The 21303-nt window shown below is 42.8% G+C and overlaps 1 protein-coding gene and 1 pseudogene across 1 annotated transcript; one reads left to right on the top strand and one right to left on the bottom strand.

The window, feature by feature from the left end:
- Positions 1 to 247: 247 nt before the first annotated feature.
- On the top strand, positions 248 to 15902 carry LOC103433326 (F-box protein PP2-A15). The gene is made up of 3 exons (XM_008371572.4): positions 248 to 991; positions 1129 to 1247; positions 15077 to 15902. The coding sequence occupies exons 1-3, from the start codon at positions 680 to 682 to the stop codon at positions 15537 to 15539; spliced, it is 894 nt and encodes a 297-aa protein (XP_008369794.3). The 5' UTR covers positions 248 to 679; the 3' UTR covers positions 15540 to 15902.
- Positions 15903 to 18844: 2942 nt separating this feature from the next.
- On the bottom strand, positions 18845 to 20536 carry LOC103427598 (pentatricopeptide repeat-containing protein At1g07740, mitochondrial-like; annotated as a pseudogene).
- Positions 20537 to 21303: the final 767 nt, after the last annotated feature.

Here is a 21303-nt window from a genome sequence, read left to right as displayed (position 1 = left end):
GAGACTTTCGGCAACAATCTCATCCAAGCTTTGCAGACTCCATTAGCAAATTAAGAAGAGATTTCATTGTTTTTGTTATTGGCTCAAAGTCTGTAGGTAGTTTGTTTTCATGATTACAACTAGTTAGGGTTTATTCCATTTTTAAATTTTATTTTTAATTTTCCAGATTTTTTTTTTCAGTTTTAATTTTTATCATTAATATATATATATATATAGAAACACAACTAAGCGGAGATATCATCGTCCAGCAATATACAAGAATAAAAACAATATCCATCTAAATATAACGTAATAAAAAAAATATGGGTTGTAATACACTACACGGTAAGTAATTAATGGTGGGGAGCGAAATTGCATCCTCCCTCCCTCCCCTCAGCTCCTCCGTCCCTTCCAACTTTCCCTGACTTCCCCACCTTGCAAAATTTTCCCGGAAAATATGATTGACGAGAAAACCCATCACAAACCCAAAAACCCATGCTAGAATTTTCCACTACACTTTCTCACTAACCAAACACTCCAAATCGCCACACAACACCCACCATCTTCCTCAAAACCCTAAGAAAACCCACCCATCCATTTCTTCGATTCTCCGCCTTACAAACATATCGGCGTTGGACGCCATGACCTGATTGGAGCACAACAGTCTCTGTAGATACAGTGAAATCTAGGAGGAGAGGATATGGGGGCTTCGCTCTCGAACCTGACGGAGGGGGCGAACGGGTCTGGTCATGGACCGGGTCTTGGCGACATACCGGAGAGCTGTGTGGCCTGCGTCTTCATGTACCTGACTCCGCCTGAGATTTGCAATCTTGCGAGGCTCAACAGGGCGTTTCGCGGTGCGGCGTCGTCTGATTCGGTTTGGGAATCCAAGTTGCCCCCAAATTACCATGATCTACTCGATTTGGTGCCTCCTCAGAGGTACCAAAATCTCTCTAAAAAGGACATCTTTGCTATGCTCTCCCGCCCTGTACCCTTCGACGATGGCAATAAGGTGGGTTGTTTGTTTGTGATTGGGAATTAGGGTTTTGGGTTGATTGTCTTGGGGTAATTTTGCAATTTAGGGTTTTAGGTTTGGTGATATCTGAATTTGTTCTTTTTTTTTTTTGATGTGTTTGGTGTGTTTTGCAGGTAGTGTGGATAGACAGGGTCACAGGGAGGGTTTGCATGTCGGTTTCTGCCAAGGGGATGGCGATAACTGGGATCGAAGATAGGCGATACTGGAACTGGATTCCTACTGAAGAATCTAGGTTAGCTAATTATCTATCATCTACTAGTTTGTGCTTTTGATATACATAGTTTTTTCCTTTCTTTGTTTGGGAGTACTTTTTAGGCTTTGCAAATTTAATTGAGCTTCTGCTCATTCAAACAACAACAACAACAACAAAGCCTTTTCCCACTAAGTGGGGTCGGCTATATGAATCCTAGAACGCCATTGCGCTCGGTTTTGTGTCATGTCCTCCGTTAGATCCAAGTACTCTACGTCTTTTCTTAGAGTCTCTTCCAAAGTTGTCCTAGGTCTTCCTCTACCCCTTCGGCCCTGAACCTCTGTCCCGTAGTCACATCTTCGAACCGGAGCGTCAGTCGGCCTTCTTTGCACATGTTCAAAATCACCGGAGCCGATTTTCTCTCATATTTCCTACAATTTCGGCTACTCCTACTTTACCTCGGATATCCTCATTCCCAATCTTATCCTTTCTCGTGTGCCCACACATCCCACGAAGCATCCTCATCTCCGCTACACCCATTTTGTGTACGTGTTGATGCTTCACCACCCAACATTCTGTGCCATACAACATCGCTAGCCTTATTGCCGTCCTATAAAATTTTCCCTTGAGCTTCAGTGGCCTACGACGGTCACACAACACGCCGGATGCACTCTTTCCATCCAGCTCGTATTCTATGGTTGAGATCTCCATCTAATTCTCCGTTCTCTTGCAAGATAGATCCTAGGTAGCGAAAACGATCGCTTTTTGTGAGCTTCGCTAGATTGCTCCGGTCATTAGTGTGGATAAGTATATAAATGGATAGAGATAGGAAAGCAAACACAAGATGTACGTGGTTCACCCAGATTGGCTACGTCCACGGAATAGAAGAGTTCTCATTAATTGTGAAGGGTTTACACAAGTACATAGGTTCAAGCTCTCATTTAGTGAGTACAAGTGAATGATTTAGTACAAATGACATTAGGAAATATTGTGGGAGAATGATCTCGTAATCACGAAACTTCTAAGTATCGGAGTGTGGTGTCGTCTTGACTTGCCTTATCTGTCTCATAGGTAGATGTGGCATCTTCTCTGGAAGTACTCTTCCTCCATCCAGGGGTGGTATCTTTAACTGGTGGAGATGCACAAGGTAATGTATCAATTTCACTTGAAGCTTACTTGTAGTTTCAGGCTTGGTCAAGCGCGATACAAACCATGTAGTAGGAGTCCCCCAAGTCGCCGAGCTAGGGGGTCTGCTGAAAGAGGTGACAGACAAGGTAAGCAATCAGAGCTCCGACTGATTGTTCACCTTCTCCCCATCTTGCAGCAGCATGAAGGATAAAGAGAAGAAAAATGAGAAGAGATGATATGAGATACTTTTGCTTTTGAAGAAGTAACTTTCCACAGGCTTATTCTTGAACTGAGCTGGAGGGTTTTCTGGTTTCCTCCAGAGTATAAGGCCGACTGAAGAATTTGAGGGTCAAAACAAGTCCACCAAATCTAGAGTACGTTTCACCCTGCTGATATGGGATACTTTTGCTTTTGACAGAGTAATGAATGTATCGGCACGTGTGCTGTTACGCTTGTCTCCACATGCTTCCTTGTATCCTTCGCACTTGCCCTATCTGTTCCTCAAGCAGATGCGGAATCTTCCCTGGAAACATAAGATGTTGAAGATGAGTACTCGAGAGCAATGCCAGGTAAGTAATCAGGTAAGGGGTTCCAGGCAGTCAGTTCCTGGCTGGAAGCTTGATTCCAAGTGCTGACTGATTGCTCTCTTTCTCCTTGTCTTGCAGGTAAAAACAAGGCCAAAAGAAAAGACAGGGAAAAAGCATGATATGGGATACTCTTGCTTTTAACCCTGATGATATGAGATATTCTTGCTCTAGTATAGCTTGTTTGCAGAGGTATTATCGGGGGGAAAGAAAGCTGAATATTTCGAAAGGCTTCGTTGGGAGTGCCCTCTCAGATATGATGAAGGGTTGAGCATTTTTGCAGGTCTGCCTGTCCGTTGGGGATGGAGGTCGACATATATAGGAGTCTCCCTAACAACAAGTAGTAATGCTATTCCTTTACCCTGCTTGGTCATAGCACGGTAGTGGGAGCTGCCAGTTTCACATGTTTTAACTCTGTCAGAGCACTTTGAAAAAGTGGTCTGTGGTATCTGGCTCTCGAGATTCGGAGAACGATGCCTCTTCGATTTTTGAGAAAGCAATCATGCTGGGGGTATGACTCTCGAGATTCGGAGAGCAGTGTCTCTTCGATTTTTGAGGAAGTAATCATGTTGGGAGTCTGGCTCTCGAGATTCGGAGGGCGGTGCCTCTTCGATTTTGGAGCAAGCAATCTTGTTGGGAGTGTTGTCTCGAATGTGAGTAAAGGTTGGGCATGTTTGCTAGTCTACCTTGCCACGAAGCACAAAGGTTGACACACAGGGACTTTCCAATTATCCAGCAATGGTACTGTTCCTTTACCCTCTCTTCGATTTTGAGAAAGTAGTCATGTTGGGAGTCTGGCTCTCGAGATTCGGAGGACGGTGCCTCTTCGATTTTGGAGCAAGCAATCTTATTGGGAGTGTTTTCTCGAATGTGAGTAAAGGTTGGGCATGTTTGCTAGTCTACCTTGCCACGAAGCACAGAGGTTGACACACAGGGACTTTCCAATTATCCAGCAGTGGTACTGTTCCTTTACAGTTGTGGGTAATAATATGGTAGCTAGACCTTCAAAATTTATGTGTCTAAACTTTTGTTAGTGCTGTTTCTTTGCTATTCTTTTACCTTTCTTGGTCAGAGCGATGTAGTGGGAGCTGCAAGCTTCACGTGCTCAACTTTGGCAGAGAACTTTGGCAAAGTTATTTGTGGTACCCATGAGCTATTGTTGCGTGTGGGAAGTGGGTGATTGAACAGTAAGATTCATGTGCTTTCTACTTCACCAGAAGTCTTCGACAGAATGCCCATAATTTCTGCAAAGCTGAGTGTGCGTGTGACAGGTGCTGACAAGGCTAGAAAAGTAGGTGCCTCTTCGATTTCTGAGATCGGCCCTCGTGGTCTCTGAGCAGCCCAGCTTTTGAGAAAGCGAGCGCCTCTTCGATTGATTCGGAGAACGATGCCTCATCGATTTTTGAGAAAGCAATCATGCTGGGGGTCTGGCTCTCGAGATTCGGGGAGCAGTGTCTCTTCGATTTTTGAGAAAGTAATCATGTTGGGAGTCTGGCTCTCGAGATTCGGAGGGCGGTGCCTCTTCGATTTTGGAGCAAGCAATCTTGTTGGGAGTGTTTTCTCGAATGTGAGTAAAGGTTTGGCATGTTTGCTAGTCTACCTTGCCACGAAGCACAGAGGTTGACACACAGGGACTTTCCAATTATCCAGCAATGGTACTGTTCCTTTACCCTCTCTTCGATTTTTAAGAAAGTAGTCATGTTGGGAGTCTGGCTCTCGAGATTCGGAGGACGGTGCCTCTTCGATTTTGGAGCAAGCAATCTTATTGGGAGTGTTTTCTCGAATGTGAGTAAAGGTTGGGCATGTTTGCTAGTCTACCTTGCCACGAAGCACAGAGGTTGACACACAGGGACTTTCCAATTATCCAGCAGTGGTACTGTTCCTTTACCCTTGTGGGTAATAATATGGTAGCTAGACCTTCAAAATTTATGGGTCTAAACTTTGTTAGTGCTGTTTCTTTGCTATTCTTTTACCCTTCTTGGTCAGAGCGATGTAGTGGGAGCTGCAAGCTTCACGTGCTCAACTTTGGCAGAGAACTTTGGTAAAGTTATCTGTGGTACCCATGAGCTATTGTTGCGTGTGAGAAGTGGGTGATTGAACAGTAAGATTCATGTGTTTTCTACTTCCCCAGAAGTCTTTGACAGAATGCCCATAATTTCCGCAAAACTGAGTGTGCGTGTGACAGGTGCTGACAAGGCTGGAAAAGGCTGGGAAAGTAGGTGCCTCTTCGATTTCTGAGATCGGCCCTCGTGGTCTCTGGGAGACCCAGCTTTTGAGAAAGCGAGCGCCTCTTCGATTTTTGAGATCGGCCTTCGTGGTCTTTGAGCAGCCCAACTTTTGAGAAAGCAAACGCCTCTTCGATTTCTGAGATCAACCCTCGTAATCTCTAAGCAGCCCAGCTTTTGAGAAAGCAAACGCCTCTTCGATTTCTGAGCAGGCGCCTCTTCGATTTCTGAAGCTTCGTCGAGTGCAGATTTTTATAGGGGCTGGCATTAAGTTCCAAAGCACACTTGAATCTCCACCAGTAGAAGCTTCATTCTTGCACTTCTAAGATCTTGATTTGTCCGACCTCTTCTCTCTTCAACACCTTTGAAAATGTCTGGCCCCTCCGACCGTCGTTTTGACTTGAACCTTGTTGAAGAGGCAGCCCCGCCTTCTCCAGACAACATATGGCGCCCATCCTTCGTCTCCCCTACTGGTCCTCTTACCGTTGGGGATTCCGTGATGAAGAATGATATGACCGCTGCGGTGGTGGCCAGGAACCTTCTCACTCCCAAAGATAACAGACTACTTTCCAAACGGTCTGATGAGTTAGCTGTTAAGGATTCGCTGGCTCTCAGTGTTCAGTGTGCAGGTTCTGTGTCTAATATGGCCCAACGCCTATTTGCTCGAACCCGCCAAGTTGAATCATTGGCGGCTGAAGTGATGAGTCTCAAACAGGAGATTAGAGGGCTCAAGCATGAGAATAAACAGTTGCACCGGCTCGCACATGACTATGCTACAAACATGAAGAGGAAGCTTGACCAGATGAAGGAAACTGATGGTCAGGTTTTACTTGATCATCAGAGATTTGTGGGTTTGTTCCAAAGGCATTTATTGCCTTCGTCTTCTGGGGCTGTACCGCGTAATGAAGCTCCAAATGATCAACCTCTGATGCCTCCTCCTTCTAGGGTTCTGTCCAGTACTGAGGCTCCAAATGATCCCCCTCCGGTGCCTTCTCTTTCTGGGGCTCTACCGACTGCTGAGACTTCTCCTAAGCAACCTTTGTGAAGGCTCCCTCTTGTGTGCTTATTTTGACTCATGTATATGTACATATTTGTAGCTTATCGGGGATATCAATAAATAAGCTTTCCTTCATTTCAACGTATTGTGTTAAATACACCAAAGCCTTCTTCGCTAAGTTCTTTGAATTTTCTTTTGTTAAAGCTTGTATGTTGAAGCTTTCTGAGTGGAGCATGTAGGTTGGGGTAGTGTTCCCTTAATTTCCCGAGTGAGGAAAACTTCTCGGTTGGAGACTTGGAAAATCCAAGTCACTGAGTGGGATCGGCTATATAAATCTTAGAACGCCATTGTGCTCGATCCTGTGTCATGTCCTTCGTTAGATCTAAGTACTCTAAGTCTTTTCTTAGAGTCTCTTCCAAAGTTTTCCTAGGTCTTCCTCTACCCCTTCGGCCCTGAACCTCTGTCCCATAGTCGCATCTTCTAATCGGAACGTCAGTAGGCCTTCTTTGCACATGTCCAAACCACCGTAACCGATTTTCTCTCATCTTTCCTTCAATTTCGGCTACTCCTACTTTACCCCGGATATCCTCATTCCTAATCTTATCCTTTCTCGTGTGCCCACACATCCAACGAAGCATCCTCATCTCCGCTACACCCATTTTGTGTACGTGTTGATGTTTCACCGCCCAACATTCTGTGCCATACAGCATCGCCGGCCTTATTGCCGTCCTATAAAATTTTCCCTTGAGCTTCAGTGGCATACGGCGGTCACACAACACGCCGGATGCACTCTTCCACTTCATCCATCCAGCTTGTATTCTATGGTTGAGATCTCCATCTAATTCTCCGTTCTTTTGCAAGATAGATCCTAGGTAACGAAAACGGTCGCTCTTTGGTATTTCTTGATCTCCGATCCTCACCCCTAACTCGTTTTGGCCTCCATTTGCACTGAACTTGCACTCCATATATTCTGTCTTTGATCGGCTTAGGCGAAGACCTTTAGATTCCAACACTTCTCTCCAAAGGTTAAGCTTTGCATTTACCCCTTCCTGAGTTTCATCTATCAACACTATATCGTCTGCGAAAAGCATACACCAAGGAATATCATCTTGAATATGTCGTGTTAACTCATCCATTACCAACGCAAAAAGGTAAGGACTTAAGGATGAGCCTTGATGTAATCCTACAGTTATGGGAAAGCTTTCGGTTTGTCCTTCATGAGTTCTTACGGCAGTCTTTGCTCCTTCATACATATCCTTTATAGCTTGGATATATGCTACTCGTACTCCTTTCTTCTCTAAAATCCTCCAAAGAATGTCTCTTGGGACCCTATCATACGCTTTTTCCAAATCTATAAAGACCATGTGTAAATCCTTTTTCCCATCTCTATATCTTTCCATCAATCTTCGTAAGAGATAGATTGCCTCCATGGTTGAGCGCCCTGGCATGAACCCGAATTGGTTGTCCGAAACCCGTGTCTCTTGCCTCAATCTATGCTCAATGACTCTCTCCCAGAGCTTCATTGTATGACTCATTAGCTTAATACCCCTATAGTTCATGCAATTTTGTACGTCGCCCTTATTCTTGTAGATAGGCACCAAAGTGCTCATTCGCCACTCATTTGGCATCTTCTTCGTTTTCAAAATCCTATTGAAAAGGTCAGTGAGCCATGTTATACCTGTCTCTCCCAAAAGTTTCCACACTTCGATTGGTATATCGTCTGGGCCTATTGCTTTTTTATGCTTCATCTTCTTCAAAGCTACAACCACTTCTTCCTTCCGGATTCGACGATAAAAAGAGTAGTTTCTACACTCTTCTGAGTTACTCAACTCCCCTAAAGAAGCACTCATTCAGTCAAGTTTTTTTGTTTAGTGATAATTAAGTAGTTATATTAACCAAATAAGAGGAGAAATCAGAAATTCTTAAGGAACTGATATTCGTGCTTGAAAGATGTTTATATCTTTTGTTTCATCAGGACACTTTCTTGTCTTTTAGGTTCTTTTTTCATTCTCTAATAACTTGTTAGAAAATTTGGCGAGGAGGGATTGAGGCATCTATTTGTAAATGGTTGCCAACTAGGTGATGTCTTAGTCGCACAAAATTTAATCTGAATAGACAGTCATGGCATCCATCTCAAATGATTGAACACATGGTGAACATCAGTTGAGTGCTAAACAGAATTTTGGCTAACACGAGTATGGTCTTGTAGGTTTTCCTACTAACATTGTATTATATGCCAGTTGCATGCAAATTTGTCTCCCACATGTTATGAAATGATACTACATTTATCAAGAAGGTGAAGAAAATTTTGTGCAGGGAAGATATGGTAGTATCTTATGGTACTATGGACGCTTTTCTTATGTGAGAGCAGATCACTCACAGGTTAAGATTAGGCTTCAGTAGGTGCAATCCATTCTATAATTAGTGCATGTGCTAATTTTGTGGACTGGAGTCTGGTGAACTATGTCATTATCGGGTTTGACATATATTTGATGCAAATGTTGAGGATGCATGAAAGAATAAAAATTTTATCTTTATAGAAGTCTGTATTGTTGGTTAATTCTCTTTGTTGTTGTAGCAAAATATATCCTTGCTTGGTTGTTTTATACTTGAACACGCTTCTCTATATTATCTTGTTTGTGACTGGCTTGGTGCTGTTAGTTAATTGGTCATCTGATATAATTACATAGTGTATGGCATGTCAGGTTGAATACTATGGTCCACCTCTCTATCATTGTAGTTCTGTACATTGGGAGGGTTACTTAACGTCATTATTCTAATTACTACACTGGGGGTCTAAGATGTCTTTCTAGCTTTGAATTCTCAAAGTTGAATGAATTTATGCCTAAAACCTGCACGTGTTTATCCTTTAGAAAAATAAGAAGGCTTTGGTGTATTTAACACAATACGTTGAAATGAAGGAAAGCTTATTTATTGATATCCCCGATCAGCTACAAATATGTACATATACATGAGTCAAAATAAACACACAAGACGGAGCCTTCACAAAGGTTGCTTAGGAGAAGTCTCAGCAGTCGGTAGAGCCCCAGAAAGAGAAGGCACCGGAGGGGGATCATTTGGAGCCTCAGTACTGGACAGAACCCTAGAAGGGGGAGGCATCAGAGGTTGATCATTCGGAGCTTCATTACGCGGTACAGCCCCAGAAGACGAAGGCAATAAATGCCTTTGGAACAAACCCACAAATCTCTGATGATCAAGTAAAACCTGACCATCAGTTTCCTTCATCTGGTCAAGCTTCCTCTTCATGTTTGTAGCATAGTCATGTGCGAGCCGGTGCAACTGTTTATTTTCATGCTTGAGCCCTCTAATCTCCTGTTTGAGACTCATCACTTCCGCCGCCAAGGATTCAACTTGGCGGGTTCGAGCAAATAGGCGTTGGGCCATATTAGACACAGAACCTGCACACTGAACACTGAGAGCCAGCGAATCCTTAACAGCTAACTCATCAGACCGTTTGGAAAGTAGTCTGTTATCTTTGGGAGTGAGAAGGTTCCTGGCCACCACCGCAGCGGTCATATCATTCTTCATCACGGAATCCCCAACAGTAAGAGGACCAGTAGGGGAGACGAAGGATGGGCGCCATATGTTGTCTGGAGAAGGCGGGGCTGCCTCTTCAACAAGGTTCAAGTCAAAACGACGGTCGGAGGGGCCAGACATTTTCAAAGGTGTTGAAGAGAGAAGAGGTCGGACAAATCAAGATCTTAGAAGTGCAAGAATGAAGCTTCTACTGGTGGAGATTCAAGTGTGCTTTGGAACTTAATGTCAGCCTCTATAAAAATCTGCACTCGACGGAGCTTCAGAAATCGAAGAGGCGCCTGCTCAGAAATCGAAGAGGCGTTTGCTTTCTCAAAAGCACGAGGGTTGATCTCAGAAATCGAAGAGGCGTTTGCTTTCTCAAAAGTTGGGCTGCTCAAAGACCACGAAGGCCGATCTCAGAAATCGAAGAGGCGCTCGCTTTCTCAAAAGCTGGGCTCCCCAGAGACCACGAGGGCCGATCTCAGAAATCGAAGAGGCACCTACTTTTCCAGCCTTGTCAGCACCCGTCACACGCACACTCAGCTTTGCAGAAATTATGGGCATTCTGTCGAAGACTTCTGGGGAAGTAGAAAACACATGAATCTTACTGTTCAATCACCCACTTCCCACACGCAACAATAGCTCATGGGTACCACAGATAACTTTGCCAAAGTTCTCTGCCAAAGTTGAGCACGTGAAGCTTGCAGCTCCCACTACATCGCTCTGACCAAGAAGGGTAAAAGAATAGCAAAGAAACAGCACTAACAAAGTTTAGACCCATAAATTTTGAAGGTCTAGCTACCATATTATTACCCACACGGGTAAAGGAACAGTACCACTGCTGGATAATTGGAAAGTCCCTGTGTGTCAACCTCTGTGCTTCGTGGCAAGGTAGACTAGCAAACATGCCCAACCTTTACTCACATTCGAGAAAACACTCCCAATAAGATTGCTTGCTCCAAAATCGAAGAGGCACCGTCCTCCGAATCTCGAGAGCCAGACTCCCAACATGACTACTTTCTTAAAAATCGAAGAGAGGGTAAAGGAACAGTACCATTGCTGGATAATTGGAAAGTCCCTGTGTGTCAACCTCTGTGCTTCGTGGCAAGGTAGACTAGCAAACATGCCCAACCTTTACTCACATTCGAGAAAACACTCCCAACAAGATTGCTTGCTCCAAAATCGAAGAGGCACCGCCCTCCGAATCTCGAGAGCCAGACTCCCAACGTGATTACTTTCTCAAAAATCGAAGAGACACTGCTCCCCGAATCTTCGAGAGCCAGACCCCCAGCATGATTGCTTTCTCAAAAATCGATGAGGCATCGTTCTCCGAATCAATCGAAGAGGCGCTCGCTTTCTCAAAAGCTGGGCTGCTCAGAGACCACGAGGGCCGATCTCAGAAATCGAAGAGGCACCTACTTTTCTAGCCTTGTCAGCACCTGTCACACGCACACTCAGCTTTGCAGAAATTATGGGCATTCTGTCGAAGACTTCTGGTGAAGTAGAAAGCACATGAATCTTACTGTTCAATCACCCACTTCCCACACGCAACAATAGCTCATGGGTACCACAGATAACTTTGCCAAAGTTCTCTGCCAAAGTTGAGCACGTGAAGCTTGCAGCTCCCACTACATCGCTCTGACCAAGAAAGGTAAAAGAATAGCAAAGAAACAGCACTAACAAAGTTTAGACACATAAATTTTGAAGGTCTAGCTACCATATTATTACCCACAAGGGTAAAGGAACAGTACCACTGTTGGATAATTGGAAAGTCCCTATGTGTCAACCTCTGTGCTTCGTGGCAAGGTAGACTAGCAAACATGCCCAACCTTTACTCACTTTCGAGAAAACACTCCCAACAAGATTGCTTGCTCCAAAATCGAAGAGGCACAGTCCTCCGAATCTCGAGAGCCAGACTCCCAACATGACTACTTTCTCAAAAGCGAAGAGAGGGTAAAGGAACAGTACCATTGCTGGATAATTGGAAAGTCTCTGTGTGTCAACCTTTGTGCTTCGTGGCAAGGTAGACTAGCAAACATGCCCAACCTTTACTCACATTCGAGACAACACTCCCCACAGGATTGCTTGCTCCAAAATCGAAGAGGCACCGCCCTCCGAATCTCGAGAGCCAGACTCCCAACATGATTACTTCCTCAAAAATCGAAGAGACACTGCTCTACGAATCTCGAGAGCCAGACCCCCAGCATGATTGCTTTCTCAAAAATCGAAGAGGCATCGTTCTCCGAATCTCGAGAGCCAGATACCACAGACCACTTTTTCAAAGTGCTCTGACAGAGTTAAAACATGTGAAACTGGCAGCTCCCACTACCGTGCTATGACCAAGCAGGGTAAAGGAATAGCATTACTACTTGTTAGGAAGACTCCTATATATGTCGACCTCCATCCCCAATGGACAGGCAGACCTGCAAAAATGCTCAACCCTTCATCATATCTGAGAGGGCGCTCCCAACGAAGCCTTTCGAAATATTCAGCTTTCTTTCCCCCCGATAATGCCTCTGCAAACAAGCTATACTAGAGCAAGAATATCTCATATCATCAGGGTTAAAAGCAAGAGTATCCCATATCATGCTTTTTCCCTGTCTTTTCCTTTGGCCTTGTTTTTACCTGCAAGACAAGGAGAAAGAGCAATCAGTCAGCACTTGGAATCAAGCTTCCAGCCAGGAACTGACTGCCTGGAACCCCTTACCTGATTACTTACCTGGCATTGCTCTCGAGTACTCATCTTCAACATCTTATGTTTCCAGGGAAGATTCCGCATCTGCTTGAGGAACAGATAGGGCAAGTGCGAAGGATACAAGGAAGCATGTGGAGACAAGCGTAACAGCACACGTGCCGATACACCCATTACTCTGTCAAAAGCAAAAGTATCCCATATCAGCAGGGTGGAACGTACTCTAGATTTGATGGACTTGTTTTGACCCTCAAATTCTTCAGTCGGCCTTATACTCTGGAGGAAACCAGAAAACCCTCCAGCTCAGTTCAAGAATAAGCCTGTGGAAAGTTACTTCTTCAAAAGCAAAAGTATCTCATATCATCTCTTCTCATTTTTCTTCTCTTTATCCTTCATGCTGCTGCAAGATGGGGAGAAGGTGAACAATCAGTCGGAGCTCTGATTGCTTACCTTGTCTGTCACCTCTTTCAGCAGACCCCCTAGCTCGGCGACTTGGGGGACTCCTACTACATGGTTTGTATCGCGCTTGACCAAGCCTGAGACTACAAGTAAGCTTCAAGTGAAATTGATACATTACCTTGTGCATCTCCACCAGTTAAAGATACCACCCCTGGATGGAGGAAGAGTACTTCCAGAGAAGATGCCACATCTACCTATGAGACAGATAAGGCAAGTCAAGACGACACCACACTCCGATACTTAGAAGTTTCGTGATTACGAGATCATTCTCCCACAATATTTCCTAATGTCATTTGTACTAAATCATTCACTTGTACTCACTAAAGGAGAGCTTGAACCTATGTACTTGTGTAAACCCTTCACAATTAATGAGAACTCTTCTATTCCGTGGACGTAGCCAATCTGGGTGAACCACGTACATCTTGTGTTTGCTTTCCTATCTCTATCCATTTATATACTTATCCACACTAATGACCGGAGCAATCTAGCGAAGATCACAAAAAGCGACCGTTTTCGCTACCTAGGATCTATCTTGCAAGAGAACGGAGAATTAGATGGAGATCTCAACCATAGAATACGAGCTGGATGGATGAAGTGTAAGAGTGCATCCGGCGTGTTGTGTGACCGTCGTAGGCCACTGAAGCTCAAGGGAAAATTTTATAGGACGGCAATAAGGCCAGCGATGTTGTATGGCACAGAATGTTGGGCGGTGAAGCATCAACACGTACACAAAATGGGTGTAGCGGAGATGAGGATGCTTCGTGGGATGTGTGGGCACACGAGAAAGGATAAGATTGGGAATGAGGATATCCGAGGTAAAGTAGGAGTAGCCGAAATTGTAGGAAAGATGAGAGAAAATCGGCTCCGATGATTTGGACATGTGCAAAGAAGGCCGACTGACGCTCCGGTTCGAAGATGTGACTACGGGACAGAGGTTCAGGGCCAAAGGGGTAGAGGAAGACCTAGGAAAACTTTGGAAGAGACTCTAAGAAAAGACTTAGAGTACTTGGATCTAACGGAGGACATGACACAAAACCGAGCGCAATGGCGTTCTAGGATTCATATAGCCGACCCCACTTAGTGGGAAAAGGCTTTGTTGTTGTTGTTGTTGTTGTATATGTTTCATTTCATAGTTTTTGTAGCGAATTTCTGATTTGCATACACTTGTACATCAGTAAACCCAAAATAAATTCCTATCTTTGTTTTCAGCTGGTTGGAGAACCTAATTTCAAGACCTGTATGTTATAATCTTTATTTTTCTCAAAAATGAAACTGTTTATCTTTATGAAAATGGCTAGCTATAGTTTCAATCGAGGAGAGAACAAATGCAATTGTTAAGTTGCAGTTGGAAATTAAGTTTTGTTGTCAGCTAATGTACAATATTTCCTATATTTGGTAGTAACTGAGTTCTGCTTTACTAGAAACACACTTGCCTCTCGCTACCTTACTTAATATTAGATATATTGTGTATGTACTAATATATAGTTCACTGGATAGTGCACTACCAAACAAGGAATGTAATCTAGGTAAAACTGGAGGTTTAAAAGTTAAGAGCCTAAAAGTCTAAACTACAAAACATCAATGAAATTTTAGTTGGTCTTGACAGAGTTGTTCTAAGTCAGGGTCTTCAAGAAATCAAGGTTAATCATGGCAGTAGAATGTTCCACTTATTCGCTCAAATTCCGTCTTATCTATGTATAATAATGTTTACAAAGGGTCTACACTCTATACGGACAATTAGAAACTCCTCAAGGTCAGTGGAGAATCTTGGTTGGCCTATGTCAAACTGAAAAGGGTGAACCACTTTGTCACTATGGAATGAACTAGTAATTAGTGCGTTTCTTTCTGCGGTGGTTTATTTCTCGTGTACTAGTTTCTTGTGTGGAATCAGAATTGCCAATGTAGTTCTCACATGTCATTCATCAGTAGTCATTGTTAAAGGTAATTTCTGATTTTCAACGCCACCACTCAATCAGAGAGATTAGCTTATGCTTTTCTGTGACTGGGGCTGCCACCTTTGATCTCATTACATCAACTAACTATTGTGTTTTAATACTTTTACAGCAATGTATGTTCATAAATCTCTTTTGGGTCAGTTATCATAATTAAAACATTGATTGCAAGTTATGCCAGCTTGCTGTCAATTCATTATTTCGTCAATTCATTATTTCTTCATTTTTTTCTCAGCATTAGGATGTATTATATTTTATAGATCTTGATGATCTGCATGCTCTGTTCTTTATTTGCAGGTTTCAGGTGGTGGCGTATTTACAGCAAATATGGTGGTTTGAAGTAGATGGGGTGGTGAAGTTCCCGTTTCCTGCTGATATCTACACTTTGTCTTTCAGGCTTCACATTGGAAGATTCTCAAAAAGATTGGGACGACGTGTCTGCAATTTTGAGCACACCCATGGTTGGGATTTAAAGCCCATGCGATTTGAGTTGTCGACTTCAGATGGACAGCAAGCATCATATGAATGCTGCTTGGATGAAATTGAACATGAGGATGCATATGGAAACCATAAGCGTGGATGCTGGGTTGAGTACAAGGTTGGTGAATTTACTGTCACCGATACAGATCCAGTAACAGAAATTAGGTTTTCCATGAAACAGATTGATTGCACACATTCGAAAGGTGGGCTATGCGTGGATTCTGTGTCTATCGTCCCCAGTGATTTGAAAGAACATAGAAGAAGAGGGGTCTGGAAGTAAGCCAAGCCCTAAACAGGGAAGTTGATCATTCGCAACAGTGATCCCACAAGATTGAAGCTGGGATTTGTAATACAGCTTATACTTTGAAAAAGGCACAAGGTGTTTTGGAGGATGGAGGATGTCATCTTATTTGGTTTTTGCAGTAGGTGTGTGTCCTCTATGGTTTCTGTAACTTGAGTTCATGTATTTGATCCAAGTTTTGTTCCATTGTATACCTTTGCAGATTAGATTAAGTGAATACACTTGGTTGTTGCCTTGTGTTTGTCAGTTGCTTACTGTAAAGCATTTTGTAACCTAGATATATGTGATGTCTAATAACACTGTTTGCATTGGTTTCATAGATCATGCTAGATTCTTGGAAAATCATGGATGTCGAAAGGTCATGGCCTCTCTCTCTCTCTCTCTCTCTCTCTATTTATCTTTTTGGGTTTATTGGTGAATGTGTTTTCTGGGTTTGGTTAATTATCATCTTGATCTACCATATGTACCCTCTCTATCTCCCTAGATGTATTTAGTTCATCAATATCCTTTGTACTAAAAATTAGTTCTCAATGCAAGTATCTGGTGGTTAGCCTGTCCTCTTTAATCCGTTGTGTTTCGGGTTCAAATCCTTCTTTCTTGCTCCTCTTAGTGTAGATTAGCATATGATATTGGTTGTAATAAAAAATACAAAACGACATAAACGTCCTCACCATGCATGATCTATCCATCTCCTCTGGATTCTAGTTAATTGTGGTGCTGAGCTGGCAGTACGGGTTGTCGGCCGCTTTTGGATTCTGGGAAGCTGTTGCGGAACGGATTTGGATCCTCCCTGAGCTTAATTAGGGATCCTCCTGATCAAGGCATGTGGGTCGTTGGATGAAAATTCAACGGTTATAATTATTATAACTTTAAAGGGACTCTCCTGTTTGTAGCCGTTGAATTTTCATCCAACAGCCCAAGTGTCCTGGTCAGGAGAATCCTCTCCATAAGCTCAAGAGAGGATCTAAATCCGTTGTGGAACATCCATCACCTAGGCTTCTAGGTTTTTCTCTACTAGTCACGCTTGAACCTCTGTGGAGCTTTTTAGCTTGTTTTTTTGTTTGGGTTAAAACCTATTGGGCGTGTTTAACATGGTGTCCATTAGCGCGGACTATCCGTGCAGACTATGATTTGCCGCTAAGAAAAGGCGAGCTCACGTGTAGAACCGAGTCTTTAGGACCCGGTGTTATTCAATACACTGTTTTTTTGTTCAGTGGGTGATTTTTTATTTTTTATTTTTTATTTTTTGTCAGAGACATGAAGTGTTCAGAAGGCGATTGGAGGGTGAGAGGAGGCGATTTCAGGAGGAAATAGTTTTGCATGAAGGTTTGCAGCCTCCACCTTTCTGTTCCCCTTTTAGATTAAGATCCAAGTCTTTTGTTTTGAAAATCTATTTCGGGTGCGTTTGTAAGATGCTTTTTATTTTGGAAATTTTTATTCCAAAGTGGTTACAACTGGATATCGTGAAAATCCTCAAGTTCAATTTTGGATATATACAGGTAAAACTTGTGCTGGGTCCTGATAAGTTGTTGCATTTGTATACCCTTGAAGCAGCAAGTTATTGAATACGATTTCAATGGTGGATAAGTTCGAAATAGAAGAAAGTATAGAAGAAAGTGAGGATGTAGATGCAGGAGATAAATTTAGTGCAGGGAGGCTGAATTTGTGGTACCAAATATAGTCGATGAGTTGAAACTCAATTTGAATATGAAGTTTTATTCGTTGGATTAAGGGTACATTTTTTACAATAATTATGCACTTGCATCTGGTTTTCGGGTTCATGAACATAATAATAAAAATGACAGTGATGGTGATTATTTGGTAATGAAGGATTTTGTTTGTTGCAAACAAGGCAAAACAAGGTGGATGCTAATCCCAAACCGAATGGGAATGGTAAGTGGGGAGATAGTAGAAGTGACTGAAAACTAAAAGTTGCGCTGTTGAACCCAATTGGTCGTGATAACTTTGTCGCATCAGTTTTCAGTGAAGAACACAACCACCTTGTGGCAAATCCTGCACACTTATTTAGATCTCATCGTCAGGTTAAACAAGGTAAAGAAGGTGATGATTGAACAATGTGTGCATGCAAATATTTCCATAAGTAAACAAGTGAGTTTATTGGAGATGAAAAGTGGAGGAATTAGAAATATTGAATGCACCCCTAAGGATATGTATAATTCCGAACAACAACTGCGAGCTCATCTAAGCAAGCATGATGCAAAAATGCTCTTTAAGCATTTTGAGGATGAGAAAGAGGAAAACAATTTGGAGATTGACGAAGCTGGAATACTTGGCAATTTCTTTTGGGCAATGCTAAGTCAAGATGTGGTTATGGCTATTTTGATGATATGATTGTGTTTGATACTACGTTCAACCTCAATGTGGGATAATGTTTGCTCCTTTGTTAAGAGTGAATAACCATGGCCGAACCACGGTATTGGATTCCTAAAAAATGAAAAGACCGAGAGCTTTGAATGGTTTAGTTTGAAGAATTCCTTACTGCTATGTTGGCAAGCCGTTGAAAGTGATAACTACGGAACAAGATGGTGCTATAGAAAAGGTGATTGGCAGCAAACGTTTCATTGGTGCTGCATATGGTATATTATTAACAAATTCAAGGAAAAATGTTGGGTTGAGCGCATTTTAAAGAATTTGCATGATATTGAAACAAGAAAGATTTCGAGGTGAAGTGGAAGACGTTGGTATAAGAACATAAACTTAGGCTTGAAGACATTTATGGATTGCGTGCAAATTGGGTTCCCGCATTTTGTAAGCATGCTTTTTCTGCCAGAATGTCCAACAGTCAAGGTACGGAGAGTGCTCATTCCTTATTCAAGCAGTATGTGCATGTAATACCCCATATTTAAAAAAAATGGTTATATATATATATGGGTGTATGTTGGGTAATTATTTTTACGTAATGATTTTATTAGATTTATTTTATGCAAGAACCTACTTTCGATATGTAAAATAGTTTCAATGTAAAATCCTTTTTACTACAAATTATTTCAAAAACTAGCTAGTAGTATTTCATGTTCATATGTAATTAGAGATATTTTTAGTTTGAGTTGGAGAAGGAGATTATGATGAGTTTGGCTTTATTTTTCTCACTAGGCTAAGTGGCGTTTGGCAACCATTAGAGAATAAACAGGAGGAGTTAGTCACTACTCTAGATAGGTTGAGGTGGAAGTTGGAAATTAATAGAAGTTAATGATTAGGGTAAAGAGGTGTGTTTGTACCATACTTAGGGCCTTCATATTTAGATCTCATATAAATACTCAGGGGACTTAAATGTAATTATGTAATAAAAGAAGAGGCAAATATGTAATAAGTGAGGATCCCTTATTCTATAAAAGGACTCCTCACCCTCACAATTAGGGAAGGCCAATTCCTAGGTCCTCTCACCCCCTCTCAAAGCCTCACTCTCATTACAGAGGCTCTCACATTCTCTCCCTCACCTCTCAGATAAATAGAATATCAGTGTGGACGTAGCCCAAATCTTGAGGTGAACCACGATACATCTTCTGTTATTTACATTTTTTGCAGATTCACAGTCAGATTTACGTTGTTCTAAGACCTCCGGTTTTGTGCATCAACATTTGGCGCCGTCTGTGGGAATCGACACGAAAAGTTATGTCGATTCTCTCTCAAATTTTCACCCCCACCGTGAATCTGCAAAAACCCATCAACCATCATCCTGAAAGGAGCTGCATTCAGCTCACAGCCTCCAACTTGCATTTCAACCAAGACTTTGTAAGCCTCTGCAGCCCTGCCTTCCTTGCACAGAAAGTTAATCAATACGTTATAAATCACAACATTCGGCTTAAACCGCCTCTTCTTCATCTCCTGAAGGAAAGACTTTGCCTCCTCAGTTTTCCCTCTCTTTCCAAGATCACTCATCAATACACCATAATTCACAAGACGTGGTTTACAACCTCGATACTCCATATCAAACATTATCTTCTTTGCTTCATTATGCTTCCCCGCCAAGCACAAACCTTCCATCAATAATGCATATGTTACCACATTTGGGTATTTCCCTTTCTGTCTCATGTCCTCAAACAAACCAGTAGCTTTCTCCAACTCACCCGTTCTACCGAAAAAACCTATAAGACTATTATACGTCACAACACTAGGTTGCACCTTTTTCTCAAGCATTTCATCAAACACCTTCCATGCTTCTTCCCAGTCGTCCTTCTGAAGCCACCCCTTGATCATTATATTATACGAAATCGAATTCGGACGAAAACCCAATGTAGAACACCTCCCAAATATCTCATCCGCATCTGAAAACCTACCGCCATCAACAAGCACATTAAGGAGTTCATTGAAGCACTGCAACGTACGGACACAGTTAAAAGAAGGCATTTGATGAAAAAGATCGACGACCTTCTCTACCAAATCGGCTTTCCCGTAATGTTGAAACAAAGCAGTGAAAGGGTATCTTTGTAGTGAATGTTTCGATCTCGGACAAGGCTGAGAACGGCGTCGACGGCTTCGAAATTCCGGCGGCGAGCGAGCTTGTAGAGAAGAGCAGAGTAAGAAGGGTAGTCGTGTTTGAAGCCCATTTGGTGGTACTCGTGGAAGAGAGACAAGGCGTCTTCTGGGTCTTGCGTTTCTTTGACATCGGAGACAAAAGGTATCGGCCTACGGAGCTTTGCGGTTGAGCGAGCGCTTCGACAAGTTACAGCTGGAGTGCCGACGTCAGTGAGTCCAAAAGCTCCAGTGGCTTTTCTTGTCGGCACAGCCACCCATGCCGTTTGTTTTGCCGGCAGTAGGTGGACGACGTGTCGTCCTTCCGCCGTCGATAACGGAGAAAACCCAGACCAAGTTGTCTGAAGTTGAATTGATGAATGAGCGGTTTGCAAAGCTTCTGCTCGGAGAAGATATGTCCGGCGGAGGCAAGGGAGTCTAAAATTGGCAGAAGGCAGTGGTGTTCTTATAGACGACGACGTGCATATGAAGCCTCCCACGCATTATCACCGGAGTCAAGTCCTCCAAAAACAACTCCGACGACGAAACCAATGAGGGCATCCCCCACACTTATGTCTTCAGCAACCGCTTTGTTGGCTACCTTCTGTCGTACAAGCAAAGCAAAAGCAAAGCTGATTCGACATGCCTACACCAACCATGACACCTGAGTTGCAGAAAGATCTACAATTACTCAAGAAGTTTTTGTATTCAGTCACCGACCCAGATTCCATCTCCTGCGAATAACACGGGAAAAGCAAAAGCGGAGATACGATTCTCTTTTTATTATTAATCCTATCATCATTCCTTAGTCTGCCAAGTGCAAAAGGGAGCGGATGATAAGAGCATACTTATGCGACTGAGTTAGCTTGTTCTCATTCATTTATGTTGTTATTTCTTAGTTAATTATGTATTTTAAGCTATTTTCGTGTGTTTGTAGGTCCATAGGCTTATGAAGCAATAAGATGCATTTTGGTGCATTTTGGAGCAGTTTTGGGCCTGGAATGAATAGCACATGCATGGAGCAAGGTGGATGGACGAAATTGAAGACTAAAGAGGCTAAGAATGTGTTAAAGAGAAAGAAGAATTAATATAAAACGGACAAAGAGCTCAACCACAAAGGGGTGTCACTCCACCATTCACCTTTCCATCATTGCCGTGCACCACCATTGCACTCCATTTGGATTCCTATGCCGTGCATCATCATCCATGTTCCCTCCATTGACTCATTTGTTGCATCATTCCACCTCTCTTTCCTTTCTCTACCATGTGC

Source organism: Malus domestica, chromosome 12 (genome assembly GCF_042453785.1).
Source record: "Malus domestica chromosome 12, GDT2T_hap1".
Taxonomy (NCBI): domain Eukaryota; kingdom Viridiplantae; phylum Streptophyta; class Magnoliopsida; order Rosales; family Rosaceae; genus Malus; species Malus domestica.
Note: the sequence above shows the minus strand (reverse complement) of the source record. Positions and strands in the feature narration are given on the sequence as shown.

Excerpts from the sequence above, each read along its gene's own strand:
- LOC103433326 (XM_008371572.4), top strand. The coding sequence starts at position 680 with ATGGGGGCTTCGCTCTCGAACCTGACGGAGGGGGCGAACGGGTCTGGT. Across the intron at positions 992-1,128 it reads CCTTCGACGATGGCAATAAG|GTAGTGTGGATAGACAGGGT; the intron begins GTGGGTTGTTTG and ends TGTGTTTTGCAG. Across the intron at positions 1,248-15,076 it reads ATTCCTACTGAAGAATCTAG|GTTTCAGGTGGTGGCGTATT; the intron begins GTTAGCTAATTA and ends CTTTATTTGCAG.